This window comes from Alligator mississippiensis, chromosome 12 (assembly GCF_030867095.1).
Source record: "Alligator mississippiensis isolate rAllMis1 chromosome 12, rAllMis1, whole genome shotgun sequence".
In the NCBI taxonomy this organism is placed as follows: Eukaryota; Metazoa; Chordata; order Crocodylia; family Alligatoridae; genus Alligator; species Alligator mississippiensis.
This window is the reverse complement of record NC_081835.1, coordinates 43771869-43799167: the sequence shown is the minus strand read 5'-3', so window position 1 is coordinate 43799167 and position 27299 is coordinate 43771869. Positions and strand designations below refer to the sequence as shown.

The window sequence follows — 27299 nt, the reverse complement described above, 5'->3', positions numbered from 1 at the left end:
TGTCGCTTCCCCCCGAGCACGTGGCCCAGGGTCCCCCTACCCTTTCTCACGTCACGTGACGAAGCCGCATGCGCAAGCGCCGGAAGTGGCGCGGGGCGGGGCCGGAAGTGGCGCGCGGGGTGGGGCGGGGTGGAGCGGCGCGGGCCAGGGGCGGTCGCTGTTGCCGGGCTCCCGCCGGCGCCTCGCGCCCCTCCCCGCGCCGGGCCCGCCCCGAGCATGGGCGCCAGCGGCTCCAAGTCGCGCGGCCTCTGGCCCTTCGCCCCGGCCGCGGCGGGCGGCGCGGAAGGCCCCGGCGGGCAGCAGGCCCTAGCCCGGGCGCGGGGGCCGCGCGCCGCCACCCCCTTCGTCTTCACGCGCCGCGGGTAAGCGTGGGGCTCGGGCGCTGCCGGAGCGGGGCCCGCGGCGCGGCGGGCCCGGAGGCGGCGGGGTCCGGCCCGGCCCGCCGCGGTGTCAAGGTCGCGGTGCGGGGGGGGGCCCGCGCGGGGGACGAGCGGGAGCAGCCCGCGCCCCCGTTGGGGCCCTGCAGCCCCTGAGGGTCCTCCCGGCTGGAGCCGTCTGCGGCTTCTCGGCCAAAGCGTCCTGCTCCCGGCCCTGGGCAGGCTTCCACCCGGCGCAGCCCTGCCCCGCGGAGCGGGTGCCCTGGAGACCCCTGGTTCCTCCCCGCCAGTGACTCCTAGAAGAGGGAAGCAGCTGCGGAGCTGCATCTCGTGCCAGTGTCATGCTGACTGGGTTGAACTGAGTCACCTCCACCGCGCCTCTTCCTGCAGCATGGAGCTGTTTCGCTGCCCGTAAAGCCGGGTGTTTTGCAGCTTGCCAGGGTCCTCTGCTTGTGCCTTGCTCCCCAGTTTGCAGTTGGCACTGGTGGGCACCCCCTCACCAGCAGCCTGAGTGCTTTTGAACCACTTGGCGTAGGTGGCTGCAGGGGACCTGCCCCCAGCCAGTACTATTCTCCCCACCTCCAGTCTGCTGGGAGGCACGATGTCTGGTGGGTGGTCCGACCAAGGTACTGTCTCCATGCCCCTCTGTTCTGCCAAGCCCAAATCACTTGCTTTCTTCTCCCTTGTTTTGTGTCCCTGAGCCAGGCTTATGTTAGGTGAGGTGCCACAATGAACGACGTGCCCCCTGCGGCTGGGGGGGCACAGCAGCGGCGGGAATGCGGCAGTGGGAGCGTGGTGGTGGTAAGCGGGGGAGCTCCTGCAAATGCTGCCAGCACTGTTGGGGGTGGAGTGGAGGGAGAGGCGAGCACCAACCAGGGTTGGTTACCAGCTGCCGGTGGCAGCGTCAACAGCGACTAGCAGGGATCGCAGACACCGCCAGTGATGTCGGTGGCGGGGTGACAAGTGGCAGCTGCCCGCAGGAGCCACCAACAATGTCAGCGGTGCCTTTTGGTAGGGGGTGCACGTGCACCTGCCTGCACCCCCTGCATGTTGCCCCTGGGTGCCACTTGCATCAGCAGAAGCTGGTAAACTGGGTCTCTCCATAGGTACCAAGAAATATGCAGTTAGGCTTTGTTTACATGTAGCTTCTCTTCTGAAATAAGGTTGTATCGAGAGATTTTGTTTATGCTGATGTTAGGAAGGCATACCTACCACCACACTCTCTAACTGTTAATCTTGGTTCTGGTGCATGGCAGATTTGACTTCTCAGTTGTAGCATGATGGACTCATGCCTCCTGCTGAGCTTGATGCAGTGTTACACTTATCTCATTGCTTGTTTTAGGGGCAACAACCTTTAGCTTTTGTATCATATGTTCAGTTTATGGCTGTAGTGGCAGTTGGTGGCATTGAATGGTAGGTGCTGGTGCTGTAGGTCTCCTTGAAGTTATTAGAGGTCTAAGCAAGGTTGGAGTGTTGGTTTAGCTATGATGGTCTAGGGAACTTCTGAGCAGTAAGGACTGTCTTTGGTGATCTCTTTTATTGCACCAACTCTGGTGTAGGAGAGATATTAGACAAGCTTTGGGATAAAAAGTGCCCTTCCTCACCTCTGCAGGTGTGAGGGATTGTACTTGTGCATAGAGCTCTGGTGGCTGTGGGTTATCAACTGATGTACTCTTAATGCTATGAAGCAAAATGTGGCTCAGTCCCATAGAAAAAGAGTATGGTGTTTACACTTGTGTAAACTTGCACTGTGGAAGTAGATTTATGGTTTGCAGAGCCTTTTATCTCCAGTTCAGAGGTACACTTTGAACTAGAGGTACTTATGTTACCTGAACAGCTCTGGTTCTAGATGCACTGCATCAGTAGTGATTCACAGATTACCATCTGACAAATTTGTGATAACTGTAAAATGAGTTGGTAATTTTTCTTTGGATCCTGGCAGAACACACATTTACATCACAAAAGCCCCATCAATGTCCCTCATTTGGCTCCATAGCTAGCTTGTAATGCAAATGATATGGAACAAGTCATAATAGCTCCAGTATTTCCAAAAGAGAGAGTCCTTCCAGGCCAGGTCTGAGCTATCCATAGTCTAGTGCAGGGGTGGCCAACCTATGGCACAGGTTCCACTGATGGGTCAGGCAGTATCTGTGTATGTGGTACAGGGAAGACTGGGGAGGAGACATGCAACACAGTAGCAGATTGGGCAGGGAGCAGAAAGCAAAGCATCATCGGATCAGACAGGGAGCAGAAAGCAGGGTGTCTTCAGATCAGATCAGGGAAAAGGATGGAAGTGGCACTTGGGAGGATACAGGGCTCCCACTGGTCTAGTGACTTAGAGAATGTTCTTGAACTGCAAGGCCCCCATTAATAGGGCTTTGTTTGTAGCAGATGGTTCATGTTTTACCTAAGTATTTTTTCCTCTAACTGACCTTTTAGCAGTGAATAGGAGAACTGCTTTGGAAGTTACAAATGGCCCTATGCTCCTTTGTGTTGTAAAGCCCTTTGCTCACCTGGCATTTACCCCCAGTTTATATGCCAGAGCATGGCACAGGAAGGCATTTTGCTTGTCAGTGTGCACCTTGGGGCAGATGGCAGGGAAGAGGCTGGGACTGTGCTGCCACAACAAAGATTGGGGGGGGGCCCTTGTGACTCCCCTACCATCTGCCTCTGGCACTCCAATGTCTTTCAAGTCAAGATTGTGGGTGTTTTGGCACTCTGCCCAAAAACATTGCCAACCCTTGTCTTTGCTTGTACTTCATGGGTGAAACTGTCTTGATGGTCATTCTAGCTTGAGAGGTATCTGACTCCGTTTACCACGTTTGACTGGGTAGCCTGTGTTGCTTCTTAACATGCTTTAACTGAGGAGTAAGTCAGGAGCGAACATTGCCTCTGTGTTGGATGGCAGTAGGAGTTCAAGCTTCTCTTCATCTTTTTTTAAACTGTATTTATTAGTGAATGCAACTTATCAAATAACAGATTTAACATTTAAAAATGCATTCAGTCCCCTAAAATATACATAAAGGCAGATATATATTTTCCATCAGCAGTGCTCCCTTAAGACTCCTGTGGACGTAGCCTAGGGTTATGTTCTTTTCTTCTCTTCCTTTCAGTCTAGTATCATAGTAGCTAGGGTCAGGAGGGACCTGAACAGGTCATCTAGCCTGACCCCCTGACACAGGCAGGAATGAATGCTGGATTCACAAGACCCCAGACAAGTGATCATCCAACCTCCTCTTGAATATGTCCAAGGTAGGGGCGAGGACCACTTCCCTGGGAAGTTGGTTCCAGATTTTGGCCCCCCTAACTGTAAAATATTGCCTTCTGATCTCTAACCTAAACCTATTCTCCATCAGCTTATGACCATTGTTCCTCATCACCCCAGGTGGTGCTGGGGAGAAAAGAGCTCTGCCTATTTTCTGTTGATCCCCCCTGATGAGTTTGTAGGCAGCCACCAGGTCCCCCCTCAGCCTCCTCTTGCTGAGGCTGAACAGGTTCAGGTCCTTCAGTCTCTCCTCGCAGGGCCTGTCCTGCTGTCCTCTCACCAAGTGGGTGGCCCTCCTCTGAACCCTCTCCAAGCTGGCCACATCCCTTTTGAAGTGTGCCCAGTACTGGATGCAGTACTCCAACTGCGGCCTGACCAAAGTCGCACAGAGGGGGAGTATCACCTCTCTGGCCAACTTGAGATGCACCTTTGGATGCGTGACAAGGTATGGCTGGCCTTGCTGGCTGCAGTCTGGCATTGGCTGCACATGTTCATCTTGGAGTCAGTAATGACTCTGAGATCCCTTTCTGCCTCTGTGCTTTCAAGAAGGGAACTCCCCAGCCTGTATGTATGCTGTGGATTCCTTCTCCCAAGGTGCAGCACCCTGCATTTTGAACCCCATCCTGTTCTTGTCTGCCCACTTTTGTAGTCTGTCTAAATCTAGTTGCAGCCTCTCTGTCCCTTCAAGTGTGTCCACCTCGCCCCACATCTTAGTGTCATTAGCAGATTTGGACAGAGTGCTTTCCACACCCTCGTCCAAGCTGCTGATGAAGATGTTAAACAGTGCGGGCCTGAGGACCGAGCCCTGGGGTACCCCACTGCTCACATCTCGCCAGGTTGAGTACAACCCATCCACCACTACTCTCTGCGTGCGCCCCATCAGCCAATTTTTTACCCATCCAACTTTGGGTTTCTAGCAGTTCTGGCAATCTTAAGCTTATGTTTCTTCATTTCTGTGTAATCATTCACCACTTTCTTTTTTCCCTTGAACGCTGCATAATACTATCTTCTGCTTGTCTATACTTCTGCATTTTAGATTTATTCTAACTTTGTCCTTAAGTGTCTCATAGAGCTTGTACTTTCCTTCAGTATTTAGAAATTTTTTTCAAATTTTTTAGTTTGGAGGTAGGAGAAGAATTTCTCTGCATCTTGTCCCTGACTAGGACCAAGGGCCTGTATTCAGTGGACAGTAAGCTAAATAGATGCTAATAATAATAATATGCTAACGGCATACTGGGCTGCATTTGTAGGATTGTTACCAGAAGATCAAGGGAAGTGATTATTCCCCTCTGTTTAGCACTGGTGTGGCTATATCTGGAGTACTGCGTCCAGTTTTGGGCTCCCCAGTACAGAAATGATGTAGACAAATTGGACAGAAACCAGTAGAGGGCAACAAAAATTAGAGGTGCACCAATATATTGCTCCATATCATATCAACACCAGTAAAAGGAAAATTAACATTTTCAACAATCAGGTTTTTTTTGTCCAGTGTGGCTAATAATGTCACTGATAATGCACACAGCCAGGCGGCTTGGCGAGCAGCATCTGGGCAGTAGGTCGGGGGGGGTGGAAGAGGTGGGGAAGAGGCATGGGGGGCAGTGCAGCTAGAGGCCCCCATGGTGAAGGAGGGAGTGGGGCAGGGGCTGCTCAGGTGGGGTGGAGCTGCAGGTGGCTCATCTGAGGGGTGTGGGGGGGAGAGGTGAGGAGGAGGGCTGTTCCCACTGCTGCGCACACCTTCAGCGGAGGCATGGGGGGCATGTGCAGGCTTGGGGCCAGGGGTTGCACAAGTGAGTTTTGGGGTGGCTGTAGCCCACCCTGTAACCACCTCCCAGCACTGTCCTCACCCACCTCAAGGGCAGCTGTGGCCCAGCCCCCCGGTACGAAGAGGCTGATACAGCCCCTGGCCCCATCCTTGCCCTGTGCACAAATCCAGGGGTCACATTCTCTCCCTCCCCTTGTACCTCTCCTCCAGGGAGCCTCCTCCACTGCCCCATACCCTTTGGGCAAGCCTCCCATGGCTCCATCCCATGCCCTGTCCTTGCTGGGCAGCGCCTGCCCTGCCCCACTCTGTCCTTCACCATGGGATCCCCGATCTGCCCCCCATGCCCCTTCCTCCCCACAGACTTACCAGCTGGACACTGCTCTCTATGCTTCTGAGCTGCATATTGGCTATCAAATCATCCAAAAAATCTTTATCGGTGCACCCCTAATGAAAATGGTAAGAGGACTGGGGCACATGAGTTATGAGAAGAGCTGGGGGAACTGGACTTATTAAGTGTGGAGAAGAGAAGACTGAGAGGGGATTTAATAGCAGCCTTCAACTAGCTGCAGGGTGGTTCCAAAGAGGATGGAGCTAGACTGTTCTCAGTGGTGGTAGATGACAGAACAGGGAGCAATAACTTCAAGTTGCAGCAAGGGGAGTTTGGGTTACATATTAGGAAAAACTAAAAGGTTAGTAAAGGACTGAAACAGGTTACCCAGAGAGGTTGTGGAATCTCCATCCTTGGAGGTTTTTAAGACTTGGCTAAACAAAGCCTTGGGTCAGATGATCTAGTTGGGGCTGGTCCTGTTTTGAGCAGGGTTTGGATTAGGTGACCTCCTGAGGTCCCTTTCATCCCTTATTTTCTATGATTCTGTGATCTGTGACAGAGGGGAATGCCATCTCTGGGGTTATGCAGTCCTTAAACTCTTCATTGTCCATGCAACCTTGCACAGCAGCTATTGATTTTTCCATTGAAATCTGAGTGCACTGTGTGAAGATTTAACACTGATTGCTTTAGTGGTTGCTTAGAACTATGTTGAGCCCCTGCCTCCCCTCACTCAATTTGGTGCTAAACTGTTGTTGGTGGAGGGGAGGGTGTTTTGTCTGCAATCAAGTTCCCTGGCCCATTCCCAATGCCATGAGGTGCTGCACGGTATGTGATTTAATTCTTCAAGAGTTGATACAGACTAGTTCACTCCTGTTTTTTCTCCAAAATGTGAGAGACTGAGCAGGGATCGTCAGTGGCAGCCCTAGCTGGGGTTCGGCCTGTTCTCTCATGCTGTTCTCTTCACTTCTTTGTAGTTCCATGTACTATGACGAGGATGGAGATCTCGCCCATGAATTCTATGAGGAAACAATCGTCACCAAGAACGGAAGGAAGCGTGCTAAGCTGAAAAGAATCCACAAAAACCTTATACCTCAGGTAACACATTTGGGGAGAAAGAGCTCCCCTGAGGCTTGGCTGGTAGTATATCAGCTCAGCAAGAGACCCAGGTTGCTGGTGTCAGTGCAGTATGATGCTGCTTAGGTGGAAGTCCAGGGGTAGGTCACTGCAGTCAAAACTGTGTGCGCCTAATGAATGATTGTTTACAACAGTACTCAAAAACCTCTTGCCTGGTGTCTTTCTGCTTAACTGCACCCCGAGGAAAGAATGAGTGTTCAGGCCTCCTTATTCTGTAACAAAAATGGTAAGATTGAATGGGGAGCATTCTGTGAACTTCAGTCAGAGAGGGTGAAGGGAGGGAAACAACTGACCTAAAATGTTAGTTCCCATGGAGCCAAACCCCAGTGAACCTCTGGCACTGGAGTCTGTTAGGGGCCACTAGATGGCGCAGGTTTGGATCAGTTCAATCAATGTGCACACTGCACCCTCTATGACTTGAGCCTGGCCTGTGCTACAGGGCTTTGTTGGTAGAATTTTTGCTGGCAAAAAACATATTTGCACCCATAGCTGCACTGTACTGGCATGACCCTCTCTGCAGCTCCACCTCTGAGCAGGGTAAGGCTTTTGCTGCTGCTTGAAGGTATGGGTAGATGCTCCCATGCTTTCTGCTGAGTGGAGCTGTGCAGAGCTGCTGGAAGCAGCTGGGTGTATATGCGGCTGCGTGGAGGCAAGATGCTTCCTGCCTTCAGGATGTCTAGGGTAGATGCAGGACCAGCTAAGTGAGCTGTTGGAAGTTTGTTAGAAGGCAGATGCAGGTCAGGACTTCTCGGTTTCCTGAAACCAGTGTTGGTCTGGTTTTAATGTTACTTGCCTTTCTGCCCTCCAGCTTTCGCAAGAGTTCACACTTAGTGTTGATCTAAAAATACAGGACTACTAATCGCTTGCCTTTAGTGCTTAGAGTGTATAATCTCAACAAAACATCCCCCTAAAAGCAGGCCAGAGAGTCAGCTGGAAATGAGCAAGAAGGGGTAGAGGTCCTAAATAAAGAATAATAACTTATTTCCAAATAAATAAGCTATCTGGAGAAGGTTTTCAGGGGTTTACATTGAGGACTGTGTTGAAGTAGATTTTGGGGTAGAGTAGACTTCATGTGCAAGCCTGTGCAGAAATGCACACACTAGATCAGTGAGTGGGTTGGTACTGTTGGCAGCTTTTCAGTGGCTAGAGTGAAATGAACTGGGGAGTGATTGACCAATCTCAGTCCAGATTACAAGGCACATCAGAAGCTCATACATCACACTTGCTACTTAGTTACCCAATGTCTGGCATTTCTAGAGAGCAGAGGGCAAATGGGCTGTGGAAAGCAAGCTCCCTCTCACTTTTCCTGAGCTATTGTGCTTTATATTAACCTCCAGCAAAAATGGTGGCTGTTTTCCAGAAAATGCAAGTACCTTTTCTAACAATAAAACTGCCTCTTGCAGATGCTTACAATAGATGTTCACCTTTCTTCAGTGGCTTATAGTTCTGGGCCTCAAAAAGCTTTGCAAACTTGCACTGAAATATTCCACTCGAAGAAGCAGCATCTCCATGTTGCATGTGAAGAAATATAAGCCCAGAGGGTTATGTAACTGTTACTGACATGTTCAAGGAGGAAAAAAACCAAAGCTATACCATGTTTCTGGCCTGTCTAGTTTGTGAGCACAGAGCCCTGCTAACCTGCTTCCCTCTAATCCTTTGCCTCTGGAACCTATAACGACTAAGCTTTCCCATATATTTGAAATGGGATGCCATTTCTACCACAGCATGTTAAATACATGAGGCTCTGAGTTTTGTTTTAGTTGGCATAGATACTGCTCACATTCGCAATACCCCTTTGGACTAGAAAGTTGCTGTTCCCCGTGTATTGATCCTTTCCTTCTTCGGAGAAGAATGGGGGAAGCAGGGGAGTGCTTTCTTAAGTGACTCAGTGCTGGTGAATTAAAGATGTCACATGGTGGCTTTCAGAGTTGTCCATGTTCTAAACCTGTGTCAGAGCACAGGCCTCCCTGTTATTCATGTTGAGCTTCAGACCTATTGTGCTCAACATCCTAGGAGCATCTTAATCTGACTTGCAGGGATTCTAGGGGCAGCTGGAGTCTCCACTGCCTGCTTGGTACTTCTGAGTGCCAGCAGACGGGTCAGTTATAATAGCTTTATGGACTATTGTCCTCTAGTAGCTGGGCTGGTAACATAATAAACTTATTGTGTTGTTCCATTTGGAGTGGCTTGTAGAGCATGGATCCTTTGTTTTCTGGCCTTTTCCTTAACATGCTCTCATGACAGCTCTGCTCTGTGCCAGTGTTGTCTCCTCACCACCCTCCTTGGCTCTCGTTTCAGGGTATAGTGAAACTGGAGCATCCTCGTATTCATGTGGACTTTCCTGTTATCATCTGCGAGGTCTGAGCTGCGGGGGAAACACGAGCTGTTGCTGCGTGCTGTCAATGCACCCCACCTGCCCAGCCTTCCTGTACCTAGTGCAACCACGCAAGGCTGCGTTGTGTCCTTGAAGAACAATGGTCTGTGAGCACAGACACACAAACTGTTGACTTTGAAGCTTCTCTTGCCTGGTGGAGGAGGAGCAGATGGGGCGGTATGGAATCGGATAGCTCTCTGGAATAGAATTGGCTAGGGTTGCCTTTGCAGCAGGACTTGTTACATGAGACAGGTGACCTCATTTAACCACCTGCTTAAGAACTCACTCAACAGAGTCAGAAGATTAAAATACCTTTTGTAGCCTGTAGCCAATGTATGGATGGGTACGTGGAACTGCTGGCAAGATGCTGTGGTTGAGGCTTAATAGGGAGAGTGAGCCTGTACCTCTCACCAAATAAAACCCCTGCTTCTCAGGTACCTGCTCCAGGTAGAGTTGAGGTCAGGTAACTTGCTCTGTGTGTGTGGTAATGGTGACTGGGGCCACTACTGCCCTGCCCCTGAATGGCAGTAGTTAAATATCCAGTGCTGCAGTTCTGCCTTGTAGGGGGTGTTCTGCAATGTATCCCTAAGTGGGCCTGCAAACAGAAGGGAAGTGGAGCAGTCTGAGGGGTGCCAGTCTCAAATCCCATTGAAACAGGGTGGTTTGCTCCTCTTGGGATCGGGGGAGGCCAACTTCCATTGCTGTAAAACTTGGTCTCCTTGTATACAGCCTCTCCATGAGTGTGGAACCATTTTGTGTTCCCAAGAATGCAGCATTTGTCCCCTAGGATCCTTTCTGATGGTCCTAGGAATGCCAGCACAGATGGGCAAGCAGGCTGCTCCAAGGAGCCCCATTGGCCAGTGCTGGTGCTGTGGCAGACCCGGTGGATCAAATGTTTGCATCTTTGCAGCCCAAGTCCTAGGTGCTTTTGGCATCGGCGGTGTTCAGAATTCCATGCGTGGGCAGGCAGTCTGTGCAAATGCAGATGGCTTTGCAGATTAGAATTCCCCAAGATTTGCATCCATGAGCATGTGTTTGCCTTAAAGGGAGCAGGCTGTGTTCCCACTGAGCGCCATTCTTCTCTTCTCTTCCCTTCCCTTCCCTTCCCTTCCCTTCCCTTCCCTTCCCTTCCCTTCCCTTCTCTTCTCTTCTCTTCTCCCCCTGTTGAATTTGCAGTGCAAGAGAGTGCAGGCTCTGGGGCATGACACTTTGTAGTAAGCCTGGCTTGCCCTTGGGCCACAGTCCCACTTGAAGCATGGTTCCAGGTAAAGTTTACCTGTAATATTACTCCAGCATTGACAGCATGCCCCAGCTGTCTGTGTGTGATGGAGCCAAGCCAATGGAAGTCAGCCCCTTTCCATCCTTGCCTTGTAATACAATCAGTTGGAGTCTGTCTCCTGCTGCCTTGGACATCTCCCTGAACATATAAAAACCTCACTCCTCCACTGTGCCCATTGCCTGGTTTCTCATTTTGGAGGCAAGAAGGAATGCAGTGCACTTTAATGAAAGGGTTTCCCTTCTCCTTTGGAAGGTCCAACTTTTTTTTCTCCACCTATTTGATATACAAACTCCTGGCTTGTGGCAGGGGGGGACCTTTTGTCAGCTGGAGTCGTATTGACAGCACCAAATGTTGCATTTCTGCATTTGCCATTTCATCCTTGCTTCCTTCATGACTGAGCTGACTGCTGTTGAGCCAGAAGTGAAGGCCTGACCTGCATTACCCATCCCAAACACTAGGAGCCGCTTTTCCCACTCTGGGTTCCAGGAGAATGGGTACATTCGCTATGCACAAGCTGGAAGGTCAGGGACCTATCCCTCAGAACATTATGAAGCTTTAAGAACTGGATCGAGACTTGTTCCTGCAGCACTTGGCTTGTTAGACATCTCAGTTCTCTTTCTAGAGCTTGTCATTTACTTTCTGAACACTTCAGACATTTGCTACCTCGATTTTTCATTTAACCAGCTGGTACAAAGTCACCAGCAATATCAGCGTGTCTTTGTTTGATGTGTCCATCTCTGCCCCTGAAGAGCTGTAAGGGCTGTGTGCCATGATAATAGGTATTGGTAGCTGATAGTAGTATTGTTAACTTGGGGCTCTGTGTTACCATCTCCCCATAATCTCCTACTCTGTTCTGGTTGTCCCATTTGCACTTCAGTGACAAGTGTGGTCATAGCTCTGGTTTATGGTGCTGCCTCCATCACCACCATGTATCTTTGGCAGTGAGTGGCAACTGGCTTCCTAGCCAGAGCTTGTGTAACAGAGCACCCTTTCTCATTTGTTTGGAAAAGTCGGTCTTTAAAGCTGTCCCACTGAGGTGTTCCTTGTTCTTTCCAAACATTTTCTTGCAGGCTATTTGGGTTTAGCTAAGATCAGAGCTAACAGACCTCCTTGGAAAAGGCTTGTCTTTGGCACTGATTGGAAGATGGAACAAACCTGGAGGTCCTGCCTCCAGTAAGGAGGAGATGAGGCTAAGTCTGCTCCTGGTCCTTGTTCCACTATGGCTAGGTTCAGTTGTGAAAAGCCACACTTTAGCTTCTCTCCAGGTTACCCGAGGGGGGGGAATAGCTTGTGCTGTGAGCCAACTCTTCTTAATAGAAGTTATAGGCTATAGGAGAGATCATGCACCCTCCCACCCCCGTGAATCAGTTTGACTTAGGGTGGGTGTAATCTGCCACAGGGAAGTATGAAGAAGAGTATGTGGCGGCAGAGATGGCTTTTGTTGCAATGAGGCCTGACTGCAAGCATCTTATTGTCCCCAAGATCCTCTAGTAAAGAAACTTTTGGCTACTGTCTCCATGGATCCAACCATGCTGGTGGATTCCCATATTGTGCCACTGTTTGTAGCAGCAGCTCTTTGTCCTTGCACTAGACACGTTTTGAACAGCAAGATTAGATTTTTGCTTTGAATAGTGCATTGCCAAGGGCAGTGGACAGGGCACGAATTGGAAAAACCTCCATGTGAAGAGTTTGTTAGACACAAGTGAGTTGGCTAATTGAGCTAGTTCTCGCAGGGAAGACCTGACGTTGCAGAAAAGCCAGGGAACTTCCTACTGGTGTCGAAGGAAGGGAGCAGGACTAGAGGTTGGATGACATTCTGATCAGGGAAAACATTTATATTTCTCCACATCCTAGTACTTGTCTGCTGCTAGGTGAAAGCAGTGAAATCTTACAGTGATGCATTACACAGAAGCAAGCAATGCCATGCAGAAGGATCGTAATCATCTAGAGAAACTTGCAGCAAGGCTTTGACAACAAAATCCTAACTACTTCAAAGGGCAGTATGCTGCTTGCTGCACAGCTTCACCTTGGGAATATGACCTGACTCCCTACAGCAGAATGGGTAGTGGTCTTGAGAGACAGCTCACACCCTCTCCATGCCAGGCCTAAAAGGCACCTTGTGCAAAGGATAGGGGAGCAGGGCAAACACTGTTACTAGAATCTAGTTGTCATGCAGAGCCCCAAAGGGTTCACCTATGTGGCTTGCCAGTCAGCTTCTGAGCAGAGAGCTGGGACAGTGTCCTTTATCAGTGAAGCACACTCTTCCATTACTATTGTCACCCCTATTTTAAATGATCTTACATGTGCTGTGGAGGAAGCTCCTCACTCACCCAGTGCAATCCAGCAGGGGTCTGCCCCATGAAAGGTTTCATTCAGCCTCACTTCTCTCTCAGGTAGCAGGCTCCCTGAGGCTGCCTGTAGCTGTTCTGACTCCTCTCTAGGCTGGCTAGCCCACTGGGCTTGAAGCTGTGCAATCAACCTGCTTGGTTACTATAACCTCACCCCTTCTCTTCCCCCAACCTCATTTCCTTATGGGTGGGCTCCAGTCCTCTTGAATGGAAGTAAATGGGACAGGGGAAGAACCCCTGGAAACAGTTGAAGGGGTGCCTAAAATGTGAAGGTGACTGTAAATAGTATCTGTGTCCACTATACTGTTGGAGCAAGCAAAAAAAATCTGTTTCCTTTCATTTTTTTACAATGTATTTCTGTGCAACTTTGTGCTTTCAAGTGTGAATGTGTAGAAGAACTGTACTCACCAACACTACACATTCTGCTCCTGTAGCATATGGATAGGAACCCTGGTTTAAAAAAAAATGTACATTATTTATGGTCTTTCTTCTGCCTCTGAGTGCATCTGTCTAATTTTGTTAAATTTAAATAAAATTATTTGTAGAGCCCAACAGTTCAAGGGCCTATCTTATTTATGGAGGGTGGATTAGCACCTGGATATGTTAAGTCTGTAGCAACCATACTACTCTGCTCAAGGTCATTACCTGATTCCCTCTTTCTTTCCATCATACTTCAGCAAAAATAGTCTGATAAAGTACTGCTGTTGCCTACAAAAGCTTATGCCTTTTTGAACAAGTTAATCTTTAAGGTGCTGCCCTGCCCTGCCCAGCCTTCTGTCTGACTTTGGAGGGGTGTTCAGACATCAGACTTGGCTGAATGCATTCTCTGTGCTTATACCCAATTCAGGATCTGCGCTGATACTTCTGCAGGGGAGTGTCTGTACCAATATATTCCGGCTGTGAGGGAACGCCACTGAGCTACGTTCTGAAAACAGGTTTGGGAATAGAATGGCCCTAGTAGTGTAAGAGTCAATCCGTGACAACTGTGTGAGATTAACACAATGGATCCCCACCAATTACCCAAGTGTTCTCCACTGACAAGCAGAAAATACAGGAACCAAAGTGCAGCTGCTCTTCAGGCTCTCCAGGGCCTGTGAATGGGGGAGAACAGGAGCAAGGGAGAAGAGCTCGAGAATGAGGCTGGCAGTAGAGCAATGGTCACATACTGGCTGTGAATAAATCTTGATTGGAGGTTAGAAGGCTTCTGACCATGAGCAATGAGGTTGTGAAACAGACTTCAGTAGGAGGAGTTGGGGGAAGAAATCAAAGTAGTTGTAGGGTAGAACTTAATCAGTTTATGAATGGGATAAGGCCTGGTTCCCTACAATTGCAGGGGTTGACCTCCATGACACAGGCAGTCTGCCAAGCTCTCAGTGTTTATCCCTTTTCCCCAAACCAATTGACATGGCCGCTGCATGCTATGCTGACACCTCACACTGTTAGTGGGCAATTTGTGGCTCTTGGCATATATGAACAGTTTACCTTAGGTGGTTTCTAGATGGTGAAACCTAGGCATGTGGCATGGGTAAGATTGTTGACATTGTGGTCTTGGACATAATCTTGAAGACGTAAGGTATTGGTTGTCTTGCAAATAGTGGAGAAGCAAATGAACAAACTCTTGACTTGGTAGTCAGCTTGCAAGGACTGGTATAGTAAGAGCTACAAACAGGCTACTCCTGACATTGTTTGGGGGTGTGAAAGATCCAGCCTGTGGGTCATTTCATTCGGCTTGCCAGGCTCCTAAAGGAATGGTATTTGGAGTTGGGGTTGCTATTGAATTCCCAGCTACAGAGCCCCATTTGGGAGGGGGTGGGGGGAGTGGTGCTACTACTGCTAGATCTGGCTTGGGGTCAGGCCCACAGGGAGCCCCATGGGTGTATCATAGAAGTCTTAATTGCAGTCCCTCCTCTGGGAGAATGGACAGATGTACACTATAGCTGCTTTAAAAGGGAAAGGAGAGCTGCTGCTGTGGAGTTTGCACAAGCTGTTAGGTTGCAGCTGTTATATCTGCATGATCCCAGAGGCAACACAAGTTAGCTAAATCACACTACCTCTGGCCCTAAATGAAGCAGGTTTTGTTATGCTTGTATCTCAACAGAATCTTGCAGATGTAATAGTTGCATCCTAACAGTTTATTTTTTTTATATTGGTACAATTGTATGTCCCTATACTTTGATATCAGTACAATTGTTATGCCTGTCTATATACTGACAATTCAGTAGAACCATCTGCAAGTATAATTTGGGATCACACATTCCTTTCTCTCCTCTTCCTATACACCCGTTAGAATTTAAAGTAGTTTTGGTGAAATAATCTTCAAATACCAAGCACTCTGACCGTTAAACTCAAGGATGGAATGTTAAGACTTTGAGGTGATTTCTCATTTATGCATTTGCAAGATCACAATCTCACACATGCTTAGGACAAAATTAGTGTTGAAATAGTCATCTGCCATCATCATTGGCAGAAAGCCAATCTATAGCAACTCAAGCGATTGATTGTGTAAAGGTTTCTGTGTAGTTTGATGCACTTAAATATGTGGAAGTTTTAAGGGTTTTTTGTGACCTCTTGTATGACACTATAAACCATCTTAACTGAAAGAGGCATAGTTTTTTGCATCCTTATGTCAAACTTAACATCAGGCTGTGTACCCCTACTTCCTGACTTCTGTCTAATTAGGAGTAAGGGAATTGCTTCTGTCTCTTAGGAAAGGTTTCTCTTTTTTACCCTCAAAAGTTAAGTATCATCATGTGCATTTTGTGTTTTCTTTCTCTCTGAAAGAGCAGTTTTTGTACAGAGGAGGAGGCGGCACAAGTTTCCATGCACTTCGATATGGAAGCTGTCCTGGATGGGAAAGGACTATTTGAACTATTAATTAATCCTGATAGTGACATGCAGTTATATTTGGGTGTTGGTTGGTAAGAATTTTTTCTTCCTGTGTATTTGAAAATGGTGTGTTAGGGTAGCATTTGGACAGTGTGTGTGCACTTAACTTGTGATTTCAAGTTTGTCATGTGTGGGCCATTTTGACCTATGCAATGCTGTGTCCTACGCTGAAATTTACTCTAACAAGTAGCTTCTTCCTTAAGGGCTGCTCTGCACAAAGTTTTACCAGTAAAATATTGTTAGGGAGTAGTTTTGGTTTGTTCTTTTGGTTGTTTGCTGTTATGGTTATATGAGAAAATCCTAGTGTGGACACAGTGATACTGGTTTATTTTATTCTGCTTCCCAAACTGATGTAAGCACTCCTATACCATTAAATCTATAGCTAGGGTTTGTTGGTGCTTTTATTTAATATGGGCATAAGTAGCAAAACTTGTAAGTGGAATCACACTGTTAAGGAGGTTAACACTGAGTATTCCTGTTCCTCGTGTTGCTTTGTCAGAGGGATTAGAAAATAAATTTATACGCGCTCCTTGATCACTCCAGGGACTGATAAATCAATTACTCATTGGAAGCTGGTGGTCTAAGAAGTCTCAAAACCATTGTGATCGTGTTCCGGGTTGTTGCCCAATGAGGGTGGCCTATGTTCCAAGTTTCACTGTATGTTGAAACAGGCATTCTATCACTTTCTGTTCAGCATCCTGCTTCCTTCCCCCGCCCTTTCACTCGTATACTTTTTAATGTTTTCCTGATGTACCACAGTTTTCATCATTTCCTTAGTACATGCTTGGTTCCTGGTAGAAAATGAGCCATTTGATGAAAGCTTTAATGGGAGTGATTGACACCACAAAAATCTTGTCAACAGGTTTGGGCCAATGACATGCAACCAGCTGTGGAAAGTGGTGGCAGTTGCTGGAAGCAGTGTATCCTGACAGTGCTTCTGGTTAAGGTCTGGACTGGGAGAGGAAAACTGAAATAGCTTGGAAGCAGCTAATGAGAACAGGAAATGGGGTGATAGCGCTTACATTAGATGCTCATGTTTTTTATAATTTATTTTCTCTGATAGCGACAGAACTAGTTATGCGTAGGGTGTTATGAAAGTGTAGTTGCATAGGGAAGAGCTATAATATTCAGACTACATACATTTTCCTTTATGGAGCACACTTAAATGCCCTGGGAACAGCTGACAGGGGAGTTTTTCATGCTGAAGTCAGCCTGTCAATTCAGGGCCAATTACTCTGCTCTTGTTGGACCCATCCTGAAAGAGCTTCAGTAAGAGAAAAGTCAAGACTGGAAATGATCTGTTATAAATCTGAAGTCCTTGTAGCTTGAGAAGGGTAAGATGACATTGGTGTAGTGACCATGTGCACAGGCAAGTCCAGGAAGTTTTAGTGTGTGCTCTGTAGCTCCTGCGCTCTATGCATGGAGCTGTGCAGCTTAACTCTCTACCACACAAGGCTGTGAATCCTGGTTTTCAGTCGTGACCAAAGGGACCTGTTACTCAAACTCTTCTTTTAAAGATGAAGGAAGCTGCAGCCTCCATGTTTAATGCCTGTGGCTTTTGATGGAAAATTTTGGGCACCTCTGTAAGCAATCTGAGCTGTTGTTTACAGTCCTGGACACTGAGCACTCTCATCGAAGGGAAGGGATACGCTGGCGGGGATGCTGACTTTCTTTGGCTTTTCACAAACTCTCATGAGATTTCTGGTTACCAGCCAAGCATGGCTGCAAAGGCAGCTCTGTTTAACACCTGAACTCAAGCGTATTACCTTTTCCACCATATTGGCACTAGGACAGAGCCCCTGTCCTGAGACCAAAGAGCTGCATTGGCCCATCAGCAGGCTAAGCTGTCGTTCAGATGGCATAGGTACCACCCTTGAGCTATGCCTAGCAGTCTGGGCAGAGCTGGTGGAAGGAGCTATGGTGCAGCCTGAAGATGCATAGTGGGGAAGGGATGGGAGAGGCAGGAGGAGTAAGCTGTGCCTAGGTGCTGTTGTAAGGAGTTCCTATAGCAATGGCGCTTCAAGTGAAAAATTGTGCAGCAGCAGGTACAGGGCAGAGATTAGCCAGATCAGCTGAGCTGCAGTGTTGGAGTTCCTATAACACCTTCTTGGGAATAATATTCAGTACTGTTCTGGTCTGATTCCTTCTGAAACAAGTAAGACTCTCACAGCTTCAGTGGTGGTAAATCCTACATAAATCTGAGCAGCTGAGCTCCTGGCCTACCTATCCACTCTAGGTGGGTGGGATTTGTATGAGAGAACGTTGTCTTGATCACAGAGGTGGCTGCAGTCATGCCCCTAAACATGCTTGTTTTCAAATAATCCTTTTGCCAGCTGTGCTCTGGATGATGCACTAGAAATGGGCAGTATTATGGTAATGCCTAAAGGCCCCCAACCAAACCGTGCTGCTGTACAAACACCCAGCAAGGGATGGTCCTGCTTCTAATAAAGGTGGATGTGGGAGAGGGGTTCAGTCTCCTGAGCCTTCTCCAAAGAGCTGGAGTCAGTGAGTGGCAGTTGTGTTCCTTAATTTGGACTCTTGTTTGGGCAGATACCAGTCTTTCTGAGCTAAGTTTGCTGTGGCCAGCAAACACTCATGAGGGAGTAACACTTCTGGATGTGAACCAGTGAGGCACCCAGCCTGCCTGGGTACTCATCCTCCAGATCTCTGCCACCCTCTTCCAGAGTCTGTCCCCTGGTGCAATATATGGTCCCCTCAGTTCTGTAAGTGCTTTGGCATCCAGCATCAGACTAATGTTGAGCATGGAAGCTCCCCAGGCTCTCACGAGTTTGCCTTCTAGAAGCAAGCCCCAGCCCAGGGAAACAAATGCATCTTCAAATGCAGCCAAGAAGTGGCTGCTAGTTCATGTGTGGCTGTCCATGTGATTGTATTTGACCACCCGTGTGCTAAAAGCATCCATTACCGCCACTGCCCGCAAGGGGGTGCTCTCCTGTTGCTCTAGACCTGTGTGTCCTTTGCATCCTCCCCTAGTGGTTTCAAGACCCTGGCTGCAATTTACCTCATCAGCTGGGTTTCTAGACTGCAGAGGAGCAAGCCCTGGGGTCTGCCTGCATCCCAGACAAAGAGTGATTTGTTCTGCTCTTGCTGTCTTCTGTGGTATTTTGCTCTCTGGTGAAAACTTTGCTTTTAAAGGATGAAATTTGACGAGTGCCTGCTAACTAAACCCATCAACGTTTGCCTGCTGTAGCCAAGAGAACTCTTGTCTCCAAGCTTTCACCTTGCCCCACAGAAGCAGAGTGCAGTTCTCTTTAGAAAAGGATCTCTGTTAGGCTGACACCTTTGTAAGCCCCTGCTGCTGACTTGGCTAATGGTGGAGTTTACTTCTCTGCACCCCCATGGGAGAAGGTGACCTGCATCCTCATCCCCTTCAGCTGAGCCCTGACTGCAGACTCAGCGTGATGTGGAGGAGCTGAGAGGCAACTGGCAGAAAGACTGAGAGCAGTTAGGAAAGTGGCCTCTTGGTCTGTAACTGGAGCAGGTATCCTGGGGAATCCTGACAAGAATCAACATGAGAGCCTGTGCAGTCCTCGTGCATGGAGAAGGGCTGCCCTTTGCACCTGCCATGTGGATGGGGGGCAGTGTCAGCTAATAGTTAGAGCCTGAGAGCCGGTCTGCTGGGCATACTAATATTGCACTGTCTCTTCTTGGGTGTTCAGAGCAGACTGGTGCCTTTGTCTTACTTGGAGTGGCTGAACACTACTGGGTTTAGAACAGCAATATAAATCTGAAGCTGTCTTGGTCCATGGGACCTTGTAATACAGGTAAGGCCCTGAGGTTGTGCTCACCAGGGGTGAAAGGGCAGAGTCTTGGCAAGTATGGTCAGTTAACTGTTTCACAATCCCCTTCCATCTCCATTGTCAGACTTGATGGACCAAGGTGGATCTCAACTGGAGCTAGTGACTTACAGCAGGGCTCCCCCACAGGACACTGGATTTCTCAGCTATAGCACTGATGTAACTTCCCTCCGTGAGGAAGTGTTACTCACCGGAATGGTATGGGCTGAGGCCTGTGTTCAGAGGAAGTTGCTCACAAGTGAAGCAGGGGGCTGGTGCTGCTGTGGGTGAGGAAATGTTCAAGCCTAGGTCACATAGCAGTGAGCCATGCAAACTTTGAATGGCAGCTGAGCCAGTGATTCAGGTGAGCTGTGAGTTGGTGACCCATTAGGAACATAGCCAGAACAGACCGGGGGGGGGGGGAATATTTGTGCAATACCTCTGTTGCTGCAGTGTCCAGCCCCTGGCACTTGCATGACCAGATGAAATGTCCTGTGGGCTACAAGGCAGTCTGCAGCCCAGCCACCTCTGCCCTCCTCTGATCACAGTACTGATCCCCTCAGTTCCAGTGTATGAAAGATCTAGGCCTTGCTGGTGGTAGTCTGGCAAATGACATGCCACCTACCAAGGTCTTAGATGGGGATCCAGGCAGTGCCATCTTGCAGCAAGAGGCAGAACTAGCCATTTGTGGTCGGCCTCTGGGATGGCTAACACTTGCAAGTGTGTTTTCCCTGCTGCAGGGTGGCTGCTGCATTCCACGCTACAGATGACTACATCCTGCATGTAGATGGTCTGCAAAGGGCACAGGGGTTGGTACCCTTGGAAATCCTGGCCCTTAGCACCACAAAAATGTATAAATGTGATGTTCTGTCCCTGTGCCAGAGTGCCATTGCACCTTGCGACTGGGTGGAGCAGGGGGAAGGGAAATCTAGTATCACAGTTGCACTTTGTCACTCTGAATCTTCCTCTGGAGAGCTCAGCAGCTGTATATGTTAACAAACCCTTCAGCTCCCCCCACCCAGGAGAGTCCTTTGTCTAGAAGGGGAGCCTTAGGCATGAGGCTGGGGGAAGAGACTTATCCAAGGTCACTTGGTCAATTAGTGACTAAGGCAGAGATGGCAAGAAAGCCTCTGGGTTCCCAGCCAAATTCTTACCACAGCTCCTGCTCCCTCTTCTCCTCCTTAGTACCCTTATCACTTAGAATAGCACCTCACTTCCCACCACTCCAAGCACTTTCAAGTGAGCAACAGGCAGCCAGCATGTTGTGTGCCCTTTGTAGATAAACCAGACTGTCCTGGGGAGCTGTTTAATGTGCCATAAAATCTTTCCTGATCAATGACTGTCCTGCTTGTAGCAGCCATCAACAAGGAGGGATAGGGTATGGAAGCTGTTCTTGGGCTTTGTCAATGCTACCAAGCGGAGCAGAGGATGTGGTGTGGACAATCTCTGCCTCAGTGAAGTGATCTGCAGTGGGAAGATAAGAGCCCCAGGAGAGGAAGGAGCTGATTAGGGCGTGGGGTAGTCTCTAGGGAGTCTGAGCAAGGGAAAAATCTCATCTGAATAGCTGTAATCTAGGAGTGAGCTCTAATTGGTGGTGGCTTCATCTGCCCAAGGGACAGGGTGGGTGCCCTATGGCTGGACAGCGAAAATCAGTCTGCATCCAGAACTGGAGAATGTGGGGATGGAGCAATTGACCAGATGGCAAATTGGTGTTTACAAAGCAGCCCCGGCTGTGGGCGATGGAGCAGCGGTTCTGTTCTGCCTTCCAGTGCCAGGACAGCTGCGTGCGCTTCAGGGCTCTGGTACTTTCACCTTCCCCCCACCGGAAGCTCTGTGATGTTTGTGAAGGAACAGTACAACTGCCTCTGCCCAGGAGGGCAAAGCATACTGAAAGGGGGTGGGAGGAGGCAGCAGGAAGAGGAGGGGAGGCAGTAAATAAGATCAGGACAACCTGTACCCTCTCCAGCAAAAAGTATTGTAGGGCCAGTGGGCAGGGTACTGCATAGGGACCCAGGAGGTCTGGGATCTGTTCCCAGCTCTGCCACTGGCCTGCTGGGTGATCTTGGCGAAATCACCTCCCTTCTGTTGCCTCAGTCTGGATCCTGAGCTCTTTGGGGCAGGGATGTGTTCACTGGCTCACTTGGTGTATGTACAGCATCCAGCACAATAGGGAGCCTCTGTGTGCTACTGAAATATAAGCAATGTGTGTCCCCAGCTTCAGGGCTCCCACCTTGTCCTTGAGAAGAGGATGTGGCAGGCTCAGATCTCACTGTCAGGCAGCTCTGATATCCCGCCAGTGTCTTCCTCTCCTTAGGTCTGTGCCTAGTTACACCCTCATGCTCAAGCTGAAGCATTTCCTCTGCCTCTGCCGTGCTCACACCCTTCCGATGCTTGCAGGCCATTTATCAGTTTATCATCTCTTCTCTTACTTGCTGTTTAGTTGGGCTCCCTGCTCTTCAACTTGCCTTTTAAATCAGTCCCTCCAACTCCTGATCATTTCATAGATTTCATGGATATTAGGGCTGGAAATGCCCAGACTTCTTGGGAAGAGTCCCCCAATGGCAGAGACATGTGTTTTGGGGTGACCCAAAAAGAATTTACACCCATAATCCCAGCCCAAATTGAGTTAGGACATCATAAAAATGTATATTTACTAATAAAAAAGTAAAATAATAGCCATGAAAAAAAACCTGAGATTAGGCTGGGATTATGGAGCAAAATCCTGTCTGGATCACCACAAAACATACCTCTCTGGCATCAAGGGGGGCTTCTCCTGAAGAAGCCTGGGTGGGTTCCTGCCTGACTGGAAGCTTGGCTTTTGTGTGCCAGGCTGCCTACTGACAGGCTCCCAGACCTGAAAAAAGAGCTAGGTTTGGACTGGGATTACAGATGGCAATCCTTTTCAGATCACCCTAGAACACAGACCTCTACCATGGGGCTTTCCTGAAGTGTGTGCAGAGTTCTGCCTGACCTGAAGCTCAGTTTGGGAGTGCCAGGTTGCCAACTCACAGTCCCCCAGGCCTTTGTACTACATATTTAGCCCTGAATAAGGAGCTCAATTTGGGCAGAGTCCTATCCAACCCAAAATCTGATTTGTGAGTGCCAGGCTGCCAACTCACAGGCCCCAGGCCTGTGTGCTCTGAACAAAACCCTGAATAAGGAGCTTGTTTTGGGTTGGGATTATGGGTGGAAATCCTTTTTGCATCACCCAAGAGCACATGTACCCAACATTGAGGGACTCTCCTAAAGAAGCCTGGGCAGAGTCCTGCCCAACCCACAGCTTGGGTTTCTGCATGACAGGCTGCCTACTGACAGGCTCCAAGGCCTGAATAAGGAGCTGGGTTAGGGATGGGATTATAGGGGGAAATTCTTTTCAGGTCACCTCAAAACACATGTCTTTGCCATCAGGGGACTCTCCTGAAGAAGCCTGGGCAGAGTTCTGCCCAACCCAATGCTTGGTTTATGAGTGCCAACCTGACAACTGGCAGGCCCCAGGCCTATGTCTTCTGTACCTAACCCCAAATAAGTAGCTGAATTTGGGCTGGGATTGTCAGGTAAAATCCTTTTTGGGTCACCCCAAAACACACGTCACTGCCATCTGGAGACTCTCCTTAAGAATTATGGGAATCCCCTGCCCAACCCAAAGCCTATAAGCGTGATGCAGGGTTTTTTTCCTGAGGTGGAGTACCATGCATTTTTCCATATTAAATGTCATCAGGCTTTTATCCGCCCACTTTCTAAGCCTATCAAGGTCAACCTGGATTACCAGCCTATCCTTGGGCGTGGACACTCTACCCCAAAGTTTGGTGTCATTGGCGAATGTGGCCAGTCGGCTTCTGACACCAGTGTCCACATGGTTAATAAAGACGTTAAAGAGTACAGGTCCAAGGACGGAGCCTTGGGAAACACCGCTGGTCACAGAGCGCCCTGATGATTCACTTCTGTCGACTACCACTCTCTGACTCCGATTGGCTTGAAGTTCCCCAGATCTACTTTCCTCCGTTTCTTGAAGATAGGTACCACGCTGGCCTTCTTCCAACCTTTGGGTACTTTGCCTGAGCGCCATGAGTTCTCGAATATCCTTGCCAGTGGCTGGGCTATGATGTCTGCTAGCTCCTTAAATACTCTGGGTTTGCAAACTGTCAGGACCAGTTGACTTAAAGGTGTTCAGCCTCTCAAAGTGTTCCTCTACAAGGTCTACACCGATGTTGGGTATAAATTCACTCTCATCCTGGCTGTCGTGCATCATGTTAGGCAGGGTGGTCCCTTTGGGCTGGTGAAAAACTGATGCAAAGTACCCATTAAGTAGGTTGCTTTTTTCCTGGGTGTCGGTCACTCCAGCTTCACTTTATCTTTCAAGTGAGTATTTCTTTCAGCGAGCTGATGTCTCACTCCACATAATTCTATTGTTTCATGAGAAAGATGCCTACTACTAGTACTACTAGTGCCAATACTGTGATTTTAAGTTCTCATCTGTTCTCATCTATCTTCTACTTTCTGTTTCACAGATTCATAGATTGTAAGGCCAGAAGGGACCACAGAAGATCATTGGGTCCAGCCCCCTGCACCAAGCAGCAAAGACAACCGAGGTCTTGTGACCCCAGCAAAGTGACTGTCTAGTTTCCTCTTGAAAATTTCCAGGGTAGGTGACTGCACCACCTCTGGAGGGAGCTTATTCCACAGTCTGGACAACCCTGACTGAAGAAGTTTTCCCTAATGTTGAGCCTAAATCGATCTTCCTGGAGTTTGTGGCCATTACTCCTGGTTTTCCCCTCAGGTGCTCTGGTGAACAGTTGCTAATTGAGCCCTTCATGTACTGCCCTAGTGTAGCGGTAAACTGCTACCAGGTCCCCTTTTAGCCTCATTTTCCTCAGGCTAAAGAGTCCTGGATCTCTTAGCCTTTCCTCATATGGCTTGCCTTTTAAGACTGTGATCATATGGGTGGCTCATCTTTGGACTCTCTCAAGCTTGTCCACATCCTTGTGAAAGTTTGGTGCCCAGAACTGGATGTAGTAAGTCCAGCTGTGGTTACGACAGTGCTGAGCAGAGCGGAAGCATCATCTCCTTGGTTTTGCTGGAGATGCATTGACTGATGCATGCCAGAGTATTATTTGCCCTACTAGCTACAGCATCGCACTGCCAGCTCATATTCATACTGTGGTTTATTATTACCCCCAGGTCCTTTTCTTTCGTGCTGCTAATCAGTTTGGTGCTGCCAAGCCTGTAGGTGTGTTGGGGGTTGCTTGTCCCAAGGTGGAGCACTTTACATTTCTTATCATTGAATTTCCATCAGCTTCCAATCCACCCAACTTGCCAGCCTGTTTAGGTCCACCTGTATCTGCAGCCTTCTTCAAGTATCTGTATCTTCAAGTGTGACCATGCTTCCCCATAACTTGGTGTTGTCCGCGAACTTGGCCAGTGCGCTCTTCACCCCGACATCCAAATCATTGATAAAGATGTTGAAAAGTACTGGACCAAGCACCGACCCCTGCAGGACACTGCTGCCCACTTCTCGCCAGGATGACACAGATCCATTCACTACAACTCTCTGGGTCCTATCCTGCAGCCAGTTTCTCACCCACCTAACCAACTTGGTGTTAAGCTCACGATCCATGTTATTGGATGGAATAGTATGCATTGATAATGATAATTTATTTTTGCAATTAATACCATATTTACCTGATGCCTTTGAATGTAGGAGAACCACCCCAAATAGGTAGATTCCACACAGGGAAAATTATATTATCATTCTATAATTTGCTTTAATTTTTCATGTGTAGAATTTAATTATTGGATGGTTGTCTTAAAACTGTCCTCAACTGTGGAAGGGGGGGAAGACAGACAGCTTGACCCCTGCCCCTTGTTCCCTTGCCATTTGCCCTTGATGCCTGTGTCCTGCTACCTGTTGCCTGATCCACAAACCATTAGGGGACCCCCATTCACTTGCCCCCCACACCTGATTTCCAATCTGCATGGCCACCTGATCCCCATCATGTGCTGCTGCCCAGTCCCCAACATCTGCTGCCTCCCAATCCCAATGCACGCTGCTGCCCAGTCTCCTGCCTGCTTCCCTCTGTGTGCTGCTGCTCCAGCCCATGACCCCTGCTGCTTCCCAATCTTCCAACATATGCAGTTTCCTGATCCCTTGTCCAGTCATGAGAATGTTACTGCTCGATCTCCAACCGATCCTTATGCAAATTGCTGCCCTATCCTCTGACTGGTCCCTGACCTGTACGACAGAGTGCTGGTACTCAGATCCAAGAGGAGGCATATTTTCCCCATGTTGAATGAGGGGAAAAATCCTTATCTTGGATTTCAGTAAATACAGTAATAAATAAGTTAATTTTGGAAAAATCAGTGTTTCGATGCAAAAAAAAAGAAAATTTATGTATTTTCTGTTGGAAAGCAATTTAAATTAACATGCTTTATTTTATCTTAATAAATAACAAAATATGTAAAAGGTCACAAAGTAGAAAAAAAATAATTCCAGATGAATAACTTCACACATCTATAGTGAAAAGACATGACAGGTGCTTAGCCAAAAATCCTCATATTGGCTTATATTTCTGTCTGAGAAGTAGAGCCAACCCAAGCAGGGCTCAGGGCCTAGGGCAAATCAGCCTGAGCGGGTCCCTGCCCCTGCTCCAATCCCATGTGCCCCAGACCTGAAAAAATTGCCGCTGCCATTGGCAGCAGTGGTGCTGGCGGTGGTGGGGCAGGGTAGCGAGTGGCTGGACGTGAAGCAGCTGGCGGCGGTGCAGAGTTGCTGTGGCTGCTCCACCCAGCTGTGCAGGGCCCTCCAAAGTGCGGGTCCCAGGGCAGTCGCCCTGATTTGCCCTCCCCTAGGGACAGCCCTGCTGAGAAGACTGGTGCATGTTTAGTAAGAAAAACCAAAGAAGAAAAACCATAGTGTAATTTTTAACTTGGGTTAAACCTGAACCAAGAAATTAAATAATGCAATGATGTCCCCAGTCATTCAAGTAGGTTTCATGCTTATAGTGATATGTATTGAAAATCAAGCAGGGACCTGCCCAGGCTTCTTCAGAAGAATCCCTCGGTAGTGGTGATGCATGTTTTGAAAGTGGGTTGTGCCCCATAATCCCAGTTTTAAAGCAGCTCCTTATTTATTACAATGTAAATAGCACATGGATTTAGGGGCTGGCAGTTGGCAAGCTGGCATGTAAAAACCAAGCTTTGGGCTGGGAAACACAATGTCTAAGCTTTTTCCTAGGGGTCTGCTGGAGGTTGTGATATGTACTTTGGAGTGACCCTGCTCAGGTTTCTTCAATGCTAGAGATGTGTCTTTTATAGTGACTTGAAAAGGGTTTTGCCCCATAATCCCAGCCTACTCTCAGGTCTTTTCTCAGGGCTATGTACTTAATGCATGATATTATTTTACATTTTTATTAGTAAATATACATTTTTATGGCATCCTAACTCTAGCTTGTGTAATTAATTATGAACAACCTTGAATTGTGTAAGGATTAGCTTTGAAAAAGGAACCAGGAACAAGGAACCAACTTCAGTCTCATAGGAAATGCTGATTTTCCCAAGCAGCTGGGAAACAGGCAGCTCTGCCTTGAGACCTTGAGGCATGCTCCTGAGCGAGCTTTTTTATCTCACCACTGCATATTGCTGAAAATGTTTCTTAACACTAGCACTGCTCTACCCCGGAGGGGGCTGATGCAGGAATCTGGCATTGCTATTTCAGCCCAGGGGTGTGTGGGAGAAAAGGGTGTCCTTGCCAGGGCT

At 48.5% G+C, this 27299-nt stretch overlaps 1 protein-coding gene across 2 annotated transcripts; it reads left to right on the top strand.

Annotated features, from left to right (window-relative positions):
* Positions 1 to 128: 128 nt before the first annotated feature.
* On the top strand, positions 129 to 26984 carry TUSC2 (tumor suppressor 2, mitochondrial calcium regulator). 2 transcript variants are annotated; one of them, XM_059716166.1, is made up of 3 exons: positions 129 to 362; positions 6707 to 6827; positions 24056 to 26984. In XM_059716166.1, the coding sequence occupies exons 1-3, from the start codon at positions 217 to 219 to the stop codon at positions 24068 to 24070; spliced, it is 282 nt and encodes a 93-aa protein (XP_059572149.1). In that variant the 5' UTR covers positions 129 to 216; the 3' UTR covers positions 24071 to 26984. The 2 variants fall into 2 exon arrangements, with proteins under 2 accessions (XP_059572149.1, XP_059572148.1); XM_059716165.1 differs by lacking the exon at positions 24056 to 26984 and adding an exon at positions 9165 to 13419 and having other exon boundaries at positions 141 to 362.
* Positions 26985 to 27299: the final 315 nt, after the last annotated feature.

Coding starts and splice junctions, on each gene's coding strand:
- TUSC2 (XM_059716165.1), top strand. CDS start 217: ATGGGCGCCAGCGGCTCCAAGTCGCGCGGCCTCTGGCCCTTCGCCCCG. Junction 363..6,706: donor TTCGTCTTCACGCGCCGCGG/GTAAGCGTGGGG, acceptor ACTTCTTTGTAG/TTCCATGTACTATGACGAGG. Junction 6,828..9,164: donor ACAAAAACCTTATACCTCAG/GTAACACATTTG, acceptor CTCTCGTTTCAG/GGTATAGTGAAACTGGAGCA.